This window comes from Vidua chalybeata, chromosome 14 (assembly GCF_026979565.1).
Source record: "Vidua chalybeata isolate OUT-0048 chromosome 14, bVidCha1 merged haplotype, whole genome shotgun sequence".
Lineage (NCBI taxonomy): Eukaryota > Metazoa > Chordata > Aves > Passeriformes > Viduidae > Vidua > Vidua chalybeata.
The window spans coordinates 18,236,264-18,251,186 of NC_071543.1; the positions used below are offsets into that span (position 1 = coordinate 18,236,264).

The 14,923-nt window shown below is 43.4% G+C and overlaps 1 protein-coding gene across 1 annotated transcript in view; it reads left to right on the top strand.

Moving 5' to 3' along the window:
* Positions 1-4,697: 4,697 nt before the first annotated feature.
* The window catches only part of DIAPH2 (diaphanous related formin 2), a 175,761-nt gene continuing 165,535 nt past the window's right edge, over positions 4,698-14,923 (top strand). The window contains exon 1 of the mRNA XM_053955415.1: positions 4,698-4,854. Coding sequence (XP_053811390.1) covers positions 4,738-4,854 — 117 coding nt within the window. The 5' untranslated portion in view covers positions 4,698-4,737. The remainder of the gene's footprint in view (positions 4,855-14,923) is intronic.

The following is a 14,923-nucleotide window of genomic DNA, read 5'->3' on the forward strand; positions in this document are numbered from 1 at the left end:
TATTTTTCCTGTATCATTTCATAATGGTAGAGCTCATCCAGCTTTAGATTTTAAATCAGAGCTGGATTTAGTCAGTCAGGTTGAACTGGAGGTTTGCTGTAAGCACAATTATCTCCCCAACATAATCCACATGAAATCTTTCCTAAACAATAGGTGGGGAACTCAACTTCCTCTTCCTACAAGGCAAAACGTGTAAGTTAGCTTGGAACTGGGAAGTTGAAGGCCCAATAAATGAGCTGTGGTGCAGCCACCTCACAGCTGGTTAAAACCAAACTGCAGCCAGGGAGAATTAACCTTGCTGAAGTGTCATCCTGAGCCATTTAAAGGAATGCTCAGAATCAGCGTGGTTTTAATTCACATTTGTTAAAAGGTTAATGTAAGATCTTTTAATGTACCTTCAAATCACTAATAAATTTCTTACATGTGTGGTAGTAACTTCTTGTGGCTTCATGTACAGAAACACTACAGTCTGTTCGATTATTGCCTCTAGAAAGCCAGGAAATTATGGTTTAGATTAAATAAAGTTTTAACAAACAAATAATTCTTTGAATTATCAGTGAGTGGATTTTCTGTGGATTTGAGTTTGCAAATAAATAATATTTATTAAGTAGTCTAAGAGAGTATTGTTTAGAAAGTGAAGTAATTTTGTCAATAGAGACTATCTATTCATATGCAATTAAAGCTCTTCATTTATTTTAATTGCTTAGCAGTTAATACTTCTAATCCTATTTTCCCACCTGTTAAGATAAGCTATTCAACCCCATGCTTTTCTTGTTATTTGCCACATTCTCATGCACTGTAAACAAGCTTAGACTGATTTCCATCTGCAGATAAATGCAGGAATTTTTAAAAATTCCTAAATGTAAATCGATTCAACTAAAACTGCAAAAAGGAGGAAGAGAGAGGGGAGTAAAAACTGACTGCAGTGATGACAGTGATCAAGGAGAGAGAAAAGCTTCCAGCTTAACAGGAGCAGGGGAAGGATTGTGGTGTGTTCTCTGTGGTACAGTGCTTGTGCTAATGACATAGAATTTCTGGATGAAAGGCTGGGAATGTACTGCTGGGCGACTTAGCAACATATTTCCTGTTTGTGGTTAAGTTAAATACTGTGTGTTTTCTCTTCTGGTAGCATACAGAGTAATTACTTTTTTTTTTTTTTTTTTCCCTCCAGTGCAGCTAGGACAAAGACTCCAACACTGTTAACTTTCCTCTTCAGTTCTAGAAATGTGGAGAGCAGAACATTTCCCAGGACTGAAAACTGAATCGCTGCTCTGGTGATCTGTAACCTGCACTTTTCAAGCAGCAGCCTTTGCCTTGTCTGGCAAATGGAAATTCTACCACTGAATTATGAATTCTCACGCATCCAGAATAATTTTCCTTTTTGGATGTACTTGGAGTGAGTGCCTTCTGCAACCTTGCATGACTGAACTTTTGGTCTGTTTAGAGGGAGAGTGCTAAGAGCTGTAAGGTCTCATCTTGCTGGGTTAGCCAGCCATCCTCAAAGGCCGATTTCATCAGTTCAGAAAGAAAATAATGCACGTTTTGGGGATGCTCAGAATGCCTCACGCTTATCAGCGTCTGATCATTCTGCTGCCAGGAAATTGTGTGATCTCTGTGAGCTGCTGTGGTTGTGTGACTGAATGGGACTGAGATGCCACGTAAGGAGCAATGTCAGCACCTACAGAGCAGTGGCTTTTTGGAGTTACATGTTTGCAGTGTTGTGAAATGATATTTGTAATAAATAAATGAATAAATAGTTCTGAAATCCATTTGCTTCAGAGCTGAAGCCAAGTTAAGAACAGTTTGTACAACTACTCGTTTCCACCCTCAGGCCTCACTGTTGCTCTCGGAGTTGAGCCAAAATACTGCATTGCAGTGTCTGCCAAAAGGAGGTTTGTCTGCCTGCCTTAGGCAGAGTTGTGGTTTTCTGGAGGTTTTTTTGTTTGCTTCGTTTTGGTGTTGAGGGGCTTTTCCCTGTAAATTTTCCCTAATTGGGACAGCTACATTATTTCTCTTTTCTCCTTTTGTTTGGAACTGCCTGCAGAGTTTATATGGTCATAAAGGTCCTTAGTTCATACATGGAATATTTGCTTCTCAGCCCTGGAAACTGGAGTGGGGTGGGTGAAGAACATTAAAATGCAGCAGTATGACTAAAAACATTTTCAAAAAGAAAACAAGAGGCTATAACTTCTGCTGAGGAGGCTGTGAAGTGGATCTAATGACACTTGATCTGTGGCAAGCTTTTCAAAAGCAGGTCTCCAGCAAATCCTGAAGCAATGTTTTGTACAACACAAACAATTTTAAGCCACAGCTGAAATCTCCAAATGGAGGCTTGCAAAGCATTTGCAAATCAGAGTTTAAAAAAAATGAAATAACTCTGGTAAGCAAGCAGCCATCTGTCCCAGGGGAGCAGGCAAACCCAGGAAGGGGAACTAAGAGCAGCTGTGGGATGACTTTTCATCACACGATGCAGCTGCAGCCTGGTGGTTGCACATCTTTTCTCCATCACTCAGACAAGGGTACGTTAATTACAATGGACCAGCACTAAAACAGCAAATCCCCTGTGATGTTTTCAGTGATGTGCGGTGTCCCCACACCTGACTTCAGTGGGTTTTTTTTCATGTTTTGCTAATATCAGGAATGTGATCTGAGTTTTATTCCATCAAAACTAAATCAACGCAAGGCCTGACTGCGCATTTGCTCAGTTTTCTCCATTTCTCACATGTGCACTTGCTTTCACTCACACCACAAATTATTTTTGGCATGTTGTGCCAGCTGCTCCTGAATCTTAGAGGTCAGTTAGTGTAAAGGTTTTGCTGAAGAACACTTGGCTAGTGCAGTATGAGCAGCAGTATGAGCATTGTGGCAAATTTAGAAAATTTGAGGACAAAAAGTTCTTGAGCACTTAAGAGTTATGCTGAACAAACAGTGCTACAGAATTTGGTTTAAAAACTCTTAAATTTGTGCACATAGATGCCAGGCTGTTGGAAATTCGTCTCTGTTTTCTCTGAGTATGGACTGACTGAACTTCATGCTCCAGATATGGGTGCTGCTTAATACAGAAAAATAGAGACAGCAGAGAAAACCCAAAATGGTCATTAGAGCTAATTGAAAAGAAGAAAAAAAACAGATTTGATAATTTCTTTTTAACTAACCATTGCTAAACTGTTGCTGTACAATGATATCATGTAAACTATAAGTGGATGTAATTGGAAATAACATTACATTGCCTGATATTGCAAACAAGTGTTTGAATTAATGATTACTTGATTAATTTTGTAATTTCAACTTAGGTATAAGATGGTATCATAAACTATGTCCAAGTAATTATTGTTAAAATCATCAGAATGAAAAAAAGGAAGATTTATACAGGAAGGAAGAGATGAATCTCAAAGGAAATTTTCAAACAGAGTATCTAGACAGAGCTGGCTTATTTTATAGCCTCCTAACTTCTGCTGCCAAGATTCTACTTTGATTTCAAGACACCTGCCAGTTTTAGAGCTGACATTTATTTGAAAGCTGATATTGTCAGATTTTATCAACAGGTTTTCATTGCTGGATTTAAAAGAGAAATATTTCCCCCGGTACTCAGGTAAGCCTCAGAGAGTCACAAAAAATGCAGAGAGCCCCCTGAATCTCAGGCTTTGCATCACTGTGTATGTATTAGACAGAGATCAGAAATTCACTATTCTGTCTTGTTTGCCTTTTGGGACTCTCTGCTAGAGGGCAATAAACGGATATTTATATCTGAATGTGAACAAGGATTCTCCTTGTCCCACCAAAACAACAGATCATGATGGTGTTCATGACTGCTTTCTCAACATAATTTAGCAGGTATCAATTCAGCTATACCAACACAAAATGTGTAATTTTCTTTAAAGAATAGCAACGGTATTGAAGACATCTGTCAACATGACGCCTTTAATAATCAGACATGTGACCCATGATTTTCCTCTGTCCATGCTCATACAGAGCATCCTGAGTCCTTCAGTTTACACAGCGAGGCTCGGCCAAAGGGATTCTGGAATCCACAGAAATGGTTTAAGCGATTTTTCACTGTTGCAAGCCATGGGCACGGGTAGATGAGTCAGGCATCGTTCAGCCTGGACAAGAGAGAGGCAGCTTTGGGGTGCTCTAAGCGGCCTTCCAGAACCTGCCGCGAACTTTCACCACAGTCCGGGCAAGACAATTTACAAGAGCACGTAGTGACAGGACACGGGGGAATGGGTTCAAGCTGGAAGAGCGAAGGTTTCGATTCGGTATTAGGTAGAAATCTTCCCCTGTGAGGACGGGGCGGCCTCAGCACAGGCTGCCCAAAGCAGCTGAGGCCGCCCCATCCCTGGGCGTGCCCGGGCCAGGTGAGACGGGGACTGCGGAGACCTGGGCCCGCGGCAGGTGCCCCCGCCCATGGCAGGACGCGCTCTCCACGGCCCCTGCCGGCGGCCCGTGCCGTAACCCCGGGCCGGGAGCCGGCCGGGCCCTCGCCGGTTCGGGGCCGAGCCGGGGGCGTTCCGAGCGCCCCTCAGCGCTCCGCCATTTGCCGGCGCAGGGCGCAAGCGCGCGCCGCCCGCTCAGGCGCGGTGGCTCGGGCGGGCCGCGCGCGTGCGCGGCGGGGCAGCGGAGCCGCCCCGGGCGGAGCGGGCGCGGGCGCGGGGGGCCCATGGGGCCGGTGCGGCCGTGAGCGCTCGGCCCGGCTCGGTTCGGTTCGGCTCGGCCCGGCGGCAGCCCCGCGGAGCCATGGACGGACACGCGGCTCCGGGCGCGGGCGGCGAGGAGCCGCTGAGCTCCGGCAGGATGAACGCGAAGCGCGGCGGCCGCGCCGCGGAAGAGGAGAGCCGGAACAAGCCCAAGCTGGTGAGCGCGCTGGGAGGGGAACGGCCCGGGCTCCAACAGCAGCGGCAGCAGGAGGAGGGAGCGCGGGTGCGCCGCTTCCAGCGGGGAACGCGGGGCGAGGGGCGCGGGAGCCTTTCCTGGGATGAAAGGCTCCGCCGGGGTTCCGTGCGGGTTTCGGGGGCTCCTGCAGAGGCAGCGCCCAGGAGGGCCGGGCCCGGTGCCGTGCTCGGGGCCCTGGGGGCTCCCGGCCGTGCCGCGCCCGGGTGGGCGCTGAGCGCGGGCGGCGGAGTTCCCACGCTCGCAGGGGACAGGGACAGCGATAGGGACAGCGACAGGGACAGCGACAGCGACAGGGACAGCGATAGGGACAGCGGCAGCGCTGCTCCGCAACCTCTGCCCCGCTCCGCAACCTCTGCCCCGCTCCGCCGGCAGAGCCGGGGTGCGGCCGGCTCCGGCTGAACAATCCAGAACGCTGGTGATCATGATGCAAGCCACGTGCTTGCCAATGGAACCTCTCACTTAATGGGAAAATAATTGGGCGGTGCCTTATGTTTTTTGTTGTTTTTTTTTTTTTTTTTGTTTTTTGTTTTTTTTTTTTCTTTTTTTAATGTAAATCCTCTTTAGGGCTGCAGTTCGTTCATTATGGCTATGCGCTTTGATTTTTTTACTGACAGGCCTGATAAGTCGAAGCACAGGCGGAGTTCAAGGCAGCATCACTGGGTTGTATCGCAGTTCGCAAATGCTGCAGTAGCAAAACCAGCTAATGTGACAGTGTTTACCTTTGATTGTTTACATTTGTTAGTTGCATGTGTTAAATCGACCTTATTTAGCTCAGTTTTTGGTTGTATTTCCAAGAGCAACAGTGTAGCAGACACTTAAAACTCCCTGACTCTTCTCCTTGGAGAGAGTACTAAAGTTGCAAACTTTATTTAACCTGTTGCAAGGGCTTTCCCCGATGCTGGTAAAACTAAGTCAGTATTGAAGTTTTCCCACCATGTGTTCCTTTCAGTGAGTATAGAGCTTTTAGATAATCAGCCTGACAACTGCAGTTTGGGTTCTTGTTGTTTGTTTGTTGTCTTTTTTTTTTTTTTTTTTTTTTTTTTTTTTTTGGTGCTGAACATGAAGTTAGCATTTAGGGAAGTTGGTAAATATATAACATTGAGGCGTAGAAAGGGTACTGAAAGTTATCCTTGTTTCAGAGGATGACAGAAGCATGAATGACTTGAACTGTGCTTGTATTAAAAGTGATAAAGTGTATCTTGGCAAAAGATAAGCAGATGTGGTGTCTTGTTTTGTTTCATGGTGTTATTGGAAACAAACTCATGTTTCCTTGCATAGGATAAACTTTGTATAAACAATACCTTTGGGTGTGTTTATAGTACCTCTACTATTTCCTGCTAAAGTACCGAAGAAGGCTGCCTGGAGATTCCTGCAGGGAACTGATTCAAAAATCACTCAGGGAAGTGCTTCTATTGGAAACTGTGAACATAAATTTGAATTTTGCTCTAGCAGAAGAGAACTCTGTTCTGATAGAAACACATAATTTGAAAAATCAAAGTGAAATGAGCTCAAAATTGGATTGAGCAGAATGACTATTTCCACTGCATGGTCTATTCAGTTATTCTAGGATCACTAGAATAAACTTTCATTGTTCCATTGAGTGGAAAAAAAGAACATTATGTTAATATTTGATTTCATTCACGGCAGTATGCTTTTGTTTCTTGAGGGGGTGGATAATTGCAGTCCAGCAGCACCCTGGATCAGAGCAGGGATATGTTGCTCAAATCAGGGCCTTCTGAAAGATTTGCCCTGGGTAAGTGACTGGCCTTTGATGATATAATTGAGTGAGTGGGTTGAATAGGAAAGCAGGTTTTTTTCACTCTGGACATGATGTGCACAAATAGTGTATAAACCTGACATGAACAGAGATTTACTTTGAGGGAGAAAAAAGGCTGGGATTCAGGTGTGCTTTCAATTGAGTTGAGGTGACTGGACATCCAGATTTACCAATTATTACCATGGGTTTGTAAGGGAAGAACAAACCTGTAATCAGGGAAAAGCTTCATCCATTATACAGGAGAGTAATCCTATGAAATTCTGCTGGCTTTAATTTGAATGAGGAATTGCTGCTGGGGCTGGCAATGTCTTCAGGCACTGGGAGTGCACTCCTGTGCACCTCATCACTGCTCTCTTCTTTGTGCAAAACAAAGGTGTGTTTGGGACTTGGGGCAGAGAAGCCACACTGTGCTGTGCTGAGTTGTCACTGAGCTCATATACAAAGTTCCTCACAGCTGGGTGTGGAGATTTTCTTGGTTCATCTTTGTAACTTCCAATTCATCGAGTTTCACTGGAGTTACAGAGATGAATCAACCTGCACTCCCTGTCATGTGTTGGGTGTAATTCAGGGAGCTCAGTGTGCTGACAGGAGTGTGCCTCCTCCCAGAACTTATTTCACACATCAGGGGAGTGCTGAGCGAGGGCTTGCTGGCAGAGGGTGTGCAGCTACACACAGAGGAGAAAGTATTTTTGGTTCCTGGCACAGGAGCTGAAATTAGACAAATCCTTGGGAAGAAGTCCAGAGGAATGATTTTTATATGATAGAAATGGCCCTAGGTGACAGAGGGCTAGGAACTGAAGTCATTATCCTGAGGGAAGGGAAACTGGAATAGAAAGGTGGAAGTTTTTGATTTCCCTGTTCTCTTCATCTGCAACTAAAAGGTGTGCAGTGCTGCTCGGCCTGCAGAAGTGTAGTGGTTTGTCTGGGGGGGTTCTAAGGGCTGCAGCCTGATCAGTGGCACTTTTTCCTGATGGACAGGAAGTAGGACTGGGCTGCTGAGAGACAATCTGTGCTGGGAAGGAAAACAGTGCTTTAAAGTATTTTTCTGAAAGGCAATTGACTCTATACACACACAAGTAATTGAAGGTGAGCTGTATCAGAACTACTAATTCATTTATTTTCTGCTTTAGGTAGTTGGGAAAGGTGTTCAGGTTTCATACAATTTGTTGAATGTGAGAATTTAGTTCCAGTTTTTATAGTAGTAGTGTATAAACTGGATTATTTTACTGAATTTTGATATCAGTGTTAAGAGCACCTGGACGCAATTGCTGCTGAGGAGCTCTGGGTTGGTGTTTTAGGGTTTTTTTTTCCCTCTTTTTTTCTGGCTTAAGGACTAGAGGTTGGAATAAGTGCCCGGTATTTTTGTCGTCATTTTTGTTTACAGTGAAATGGGCAGAAAAAAATCTAGATTATTTTGGCAAGCAATCATCTGATCTCACGTCAGCCCTGAGAATAGGCTGGCAGGAGGTGGCAGAGAGCAGTTCCATGGGTTTGGCAACATGCTAATTTGCTTGTTTTAAAGCATGCCTGTTCTGCTAGGGCAAACAGACTAAATTAAGGTTGTCAGGGAGATTGCTGGCATTCCTCTGTTGGTTAATGCTTAACTCAGATGTTCTTTGCTCTCCTCCACGCTTCAGTCACATGGGAAATAGATGATTCTGTCAGGGACCTAGGAAATGAGTGCCAGCTCTGGTGTGACAGAGCTGGTGTAGCTTACCAAGGACCTGGCAAGTTGAGCATCTTTTTGGTTGAGAAATTGAAGTCAGACTTTTGACAGAAGTTCATGGCAGAAGAAAGGGAGAGAGGTTGTAAAAAGGAACTGGAGGAGATTAAAAGGGGAAGATGATTTAAAGGATTTTTTGGTCAGAGACACTGAAATCACTGTTCTTGGGGGTTTTCAAGTTCTGAACCTGGATAGAGTCTTTAGCATGCTGATGTGAATTTGGCGGGTGACCCTGCGTTTTGGGCAGGAGTTTGGGCTGCCCTGAGAAAAGAACGAGATCCTCTCAAACATCTGTGGTTGTGTGAGTCAGCGCTTGAAGAGGGGTGCTGTAACAGGATTTGGGGTGCTCGGGGAGTGTTCGAGCACTGCCTAACTAGAAATTAACCTGCCCAGTGGTTTTTGGTGGTGTTTTAAATTCCAGTTAATATCTCGTGTCACTTTAGGATTAGCAGAATCACATGGTGGTGAGAGCCATGCTGACACACGCTGCTTTACCCCCAGGTTCCCTCCAGGTCTGTGTGGGAGCTGTTCAGTGCAGGATTCTCCACTTCCTACAAACCACATTTCTGAAAGGGGCTGCCTTCTGAGGGTGATGTGGCCTTTGAAATCAGATTAGGAGAAAGATGTGTAACTTGCTAAACAAATTATTAGGGGAAGAGAGAGCTCCTTTAATTGGAAAGCAAGTGGATTTGGTGATTCACCCAAGGAGCATCTCATATTTTGTTTTAAAAGCAGAAATTGTTTGTGCTTTATCCTGAAGTCTTTTAAACCCCCTGAGCTTTGAGAAAACCTAGGGACTCGACATTCTGACTAATGTGCCATAACCTGGCATCAAACACTGGGGTAAAGATTTTATGAAGTCGCTTTAAAACAGAAATGATCTGAGTGTGCTTGGGAGAGGTTTCCCAGCTGTGTTGCACCACCCATATCAGTGCAGGAGTGGAGTGATTTAAACTGTACCTGTCAATCCCTGTCAGACAGACTGTGTGCTGCAGGACCCACCAAAAAAAGAAAAAAAAAGGAGTGTTCTTCTTGGATGGCTCCTTTAGATATCTGTGTACTGCATACGTGAACTATGAGTCAGGTTGAGCAGAGATTTTTGGCAATCAAATCAAATGTCTTACGTTTGAAATCATAGTGTCTCTGAGTGAAATCTGTGCATGCCTGCAGAGAGTTCTTGTTTCAGGTGCATGCTTGAGGAGGAAGTGCACCAAAATGCTTGTGTTCTAAAAGAGTCTTGGTATTACTAGATCAAAGTCAGGATATTCCAGCAAGTGAAGTTGTTCTGGGGTGCCTTTATGATGCTCGTATCCCCATTCATCTGGTTAAGCCAGAAATAAGTTTTGTACCTTTAACTCTGGTCCTGAGATTGGAGAGGGGGGAAGAAGAAGCACACAGTTTTTCTCCCAGATTTGCCCTAAAACAGGACAGAAGTTATCAAGGGTGCAACCATTACTGAAGAGTGAAATTAATGTCTTGTGGAACTTCTTGTTGCACTGCTGCTGACATGGGAGGGTAGGGCAGGCTCGGTGCTGATGTTTAGGTAAATGCTGGAGCTTTTAATGGGAATTGCTGTTAACACTGTGTGAGGTGATAGAGACAGAGATAAGCCCATCTGTGGTAATTAAACTTCCTGAACTACTCCTTGTGAGACAAAACTGTAGAGCACTTCTGTGCACTACAGGAAGCTTTGCAAACAGAGCAGATTCCACCCAGGCCGAGTGAAAGGCAGCTGTGAGAGCTGGCAGTGTGCACAGCAGATGGAAGTGGTGCTTTCTGAGACTTTAGGCAGCATGGATGTGTTCAAGGATGAACTTGGGTTCTGGTGTCACAGCTAGCTGGAAAACTTGCCAGTGACACTGGGATTGCTGGTGACCCAGCAGAAGGAAAAGATCTGCCTCTCCCCTTGCAGTGGGCTGCAAGATGACTTCGTGTTTTCTGTGTCACTTGCAGTTCTCTAGAGGTAAACAATAAAGCAGTAATGGCCAATAACATCCCTCTGATTCTTTTCATCCCTGTCCAAATTCAGAGTACAACAACCAATGTCAGCTGCTGCTGGAGCAACTGTCAATTTCAGTTTGTTCTTCATCAGTTTGCTTGTTCAACCTTGAAGCACAAGAAGTTAGGAAATTACTCAAATGAATGGCTTTAGCAGTTGCTTACAGCTTTTGTATCATTATTCCTTACATTCATTATGTTTCAAAAAAATAATGTAGCAACTTGGTTTAGGAGGAAATAAGGGTTTTTTCTTAAAATCAGCTATGGTGGTAGAACAGATCATTTTGCGAGATTAACAACTGAAAAACCTTCTTTAGTGTAGCAATTGATAAAGTTCCAGGTAGACAAAGGTAACTTGTCTTAAACTTGCATGTTGGCTTTGTATCAAACTAATATTCAAATCTGTGAATGAAGTGGTTTTTGCTGCAGCGTTGGAGGAGTGAGCACCCCAAGGATTCCCACTTGCACCTGTAGCTTTTTACCAGGTAGATAGGTGGGATGTTTGTGACAAAAGTAGCACTAACACAGCCTGCAAGGCAAATATGTTCTTGTTTCAGGTGTATGCTTGAGGAAGAAATCCACCAAAATGCTTGTGTTCTAAAAGTTTGGGTATTATTAGCTGAAAGTCAGTCTATTCCAGCAAGTGAAGTTGTTCTGGGGTGCCTTTATGATGCTCGTATCCCCATTCATCTGGTTAAGCCAGAAATAAGTTTTGTACCTTTAACTCTGGTCCTGAGATTGGAGAGGGGGGAAGAAGAAGCACACATTTTTTCTCCCAGATTTGCCCTAAAACAGGACAGAAGTTATCAAGGGTGCAACCATTACTGAAGAGTAAAATTAATGTCTTGTGGAACTTCTTGTTGCACTGCTGCTGACATGGGAGGGTAGGGCAGGCTCGGTGCTGATGTTTAGGTAAATGCTGGAGCTTTTAATGGGAATTGCTGTTGACAAATGTGTTATACCTGGTAACAATAATTTGTATGGGAGAAAGGGGTGCCAGGTAAAGAACTGGCTTTTTTAGGGAGCAGTGTGGGTTCCAGCACTCTCCCTGCTCCCCTTGGTGCTCTGCTGACAAAAGTTTTGCGTGGCAGTGGGACAAACAAGGTGATGAAAGGAACCTGTCATAACCACTCCTGTACTCTTTGCTCTTCTTTGATTATTTGCTGGAACCAATGAGACTGGAGTTGTGGCACATTGTAACTCCTCCTTATTGTATGAATTTGTCTAAAGTTCATCCACCAGTTGAATTCCAGTTCCATGGAATTGTGTCTGCTTTTCAGCCCTCCTCTCCTGGTCACTGTTTAGCTGGGCATGGTGTGATGGCAGCACAGATCTGAGAAGGATCTGCTGTGGCAGTGAAATGATATTGTGATGTACATCATGATTGAAATCATGGACTCTTCTGATTTATAGAAATGGAGAAATACCTTGGAAGTTCGATTCTGGAACAAGCCACACATGGGAATTTTGTGGTCTGCTACAGCTCCTGAAGGTTTTTGGTTCACCTGGGTGTGGTAATATTTGGCCTGAAGGTGTAGTGCATAGTGTAATGTCACCACACCTTCTGTGTTGTGCAAGGCAGAAAGGTTCTGAAGAGTTTGTCATGGATACAGGCTCCTCCCATGTAAACAGGAAATCTCAGGAGAGTGAGAGAAAGGCAATGTCGAGGTGGTGCTTGTGTTCCCTTCCTTTGAGTGATCCTCAGAGAAAATCCTTGGAGACAAGAGGATATTGGAGAAAATTATGAATATGGTAAATGTCTGATGTGTCTGCTGCCTGCAAGTGTTCTTTGCATAGTGTTTCTAGAAATATTTTCAATTTGTAACAGTTTCAGAGGCAGAAAATATTAGTGTAAAAGTGACTGATTAAAAACAATGTCATTGGAAAAAGTACTGCCTGGTATTCCTTAGTGATTTTTGTGTGTGTAAATATACATATTAACACACTTACTGCTGCCCTACTTATTGTAGAAATATGAACTTTTCTTTTTATAACAAGACCCCATTAACATATTTAGTTTGTCCCTTTGAGTCAGAATAAATACAGAAGAACCTGCTTGAGGATTGTGAAAATTTGAGCATTGCTACCTCACAGTTTAGAACAAGTTTCTAAATGAAAAGTTTAAAATATCTGGGGAATGGTGCTGTAGACTCCCAGCCCCTGGTGCTGCACCACAGTTGCTCTTCAGCCAGGAGAGCAGCAGCTGTAATTTTAGGTTCCAAAGGTGAAGAGAATTGCAGGATTGGTGGGTGCAGGTCGGTTTGAGGGACACAGGCCTGGTTCTTTGTTCAGGAATTAGCTGGTCAGACATTAATAACTTTGTCCTGGCTGGAGGCACATAAACAAACTGCACCATACTACGTGTGCAGGCATGAAGATGAGAAGAAATAACCTGAGGCCTTCAATGTCCCCGTGGACACCTTTTTGTCACAGGTAGTTGGTTATGTGTTCACAGGTGGCTCTGTATAAACTCAATCCCCTCTCAGGGATGGTGGAACAAGACAAAATATGTACTTGGTCAGGAAAAATGTTAGTTCTGCAGTTCATTACTCCTTCTTAAGATGGTAAGAGCTAATGATGGTTGTTATAATGACCTTTAAGGATGCCTGTGGTTTAGTGTTTTTAATGAGTGTAGCTTTGTTAGGAACAAATACAAAGCCAACATGAGATTCATTAGATTCTAGCCCCTAATAACAGAATATAAGATGTCAATTCTTATGCAGTATAAATTTTTCTGCTTTCTTGTCTGCATTTTGGTTCTTCATGTTCTTTCTCTTGCTGTGAATTATTTTTGTCTATTAAATTTGAGTGACTTCTGAAGTACTTTGGTTTCATAATGGAGCTGTGCTGGATGTTTGCATTTGTAATTGTGTGAGTACATGAGTAGATGAGAAATTGACAGTTATTAAGAGTTGAAGTGGTTGTCTGTCCCAGTTGTATTAGAACAGGGAAGAATTTCCATAAAGAAGAAAGAAGACAACAGCACATCAGGCTGAGAATATGCACTGGTGCCATGTATGTTTGAATTTTTGTGCCAGTCACATTTAGTGGGTAAATGAGAAACAAAAGGTTTGAGCACAAAGGCTGGAACTCAAGGAGTAACCCCACCTTGGATGGCCAAGTTCCACAGCTGCCACAGGAACTCAGCTCACTGCCATCCTTCATCCCTGCCCCTCTCGGGGAGCTACACAGGAGCTTTGCTCTCTCATTTTGTACACACTGAAGGAAATTTTACAGTAACAAATTCACAGCAGTGAATTTTGTTTTCGTCCTCCAGTTTATTGTAGCTTGGTGGAGATGTTCCCAAACTAGAAAGGTGAAGAGTGCAGCACAAGGCTTTGGTAAAGTTTCTGCCTCTAAACCAGAAAGGCAATTTGCATTTTTAATATGCATTTGTCTTTGAACTTCAGACAAAGCTTGGGTGGAGAGGACAGGCTTCCTAAATCCATTAAGGTTAGTTTATAGTGTTCTGTGATTCAGACTAATTGCTGAATGCCTTCTAAGATAAGCAGTAATCCCATCAGTTAACATTTTATATTTCAAAAGGATTGTTTTGTGAGAAACTTGTATAAAATTCATGTTTGGGGAGTGTTCTGGGGTAGCCAAAGCACATTGATCACTTCAATATTAAGATAAACTTTTTTTGTTTTTGTTTTTGCTTATCTCCTTTAGCAGAAAATAAGATTGTCCATAATCTATGACAAGTTTCTGTAATTGTCCTAAATTCCAGTTTCTTCTTAATAGGGACCCTCACCTGTACTGAAGTCAAATGATAGCATGGGATTCCTCATTATTAAGTACAATGTCATTCCTCTCTGTTCACATGGTGCTTCATTTCCTACTTCCCCAAAGGACAAATAATCTTCTAAGGATGCTGTTATAAACAGGAAAGAATAGGGAAGGGAACAGGAAGACCTCGAGTGTGACACAGCAGCTGTACATTGTTCAACCCAATATTCTTTGCCTGTTGAGGTACATTATGAGGTACAAATGGAAATTATTTAACCTTGAATTTCAGTTCTGTGAGGAAAAGCCAGAGTTCCCTGCTGTGACAGCAGCACTACTCATTTTTCCAAGTTTTAGTATCATATAATTTATTATTAAGGCAGAAAAAAAGTGGCTTTACCATCTACTTATTGTCATGCAGGGATCAAATGCTGCTCTGATTACGTACTTGCTCTGTACTAGTAGGTCTGTCCTGGAAGACAGACAACATTATTCTAAGAAGTTGTTGACATGATCCCTTGACCATGTTCCAAGTCTGTTGAGTACAGACAAAATGAATGTTCTTCACAAGGAATTCCAGCTCCTTTGGCTCACTGCACCCCTTCTGCTGCCAGTTTGTTTGTGGGCTGTGTTTTGGTTGGTTGGATTTTCTTACTACTTACAAAACAACCCAAACAAAGCAGATACACATGTTCTCACTTTCTCAAAGTCTATCAAAGGCAATCTATTCCATTCTCAAGGAACTGCCCAGTATCCAATGAAGCTCCTGCAGCTTGTTGTGGGTGTTCTGCTTTATTTTTAAGTGT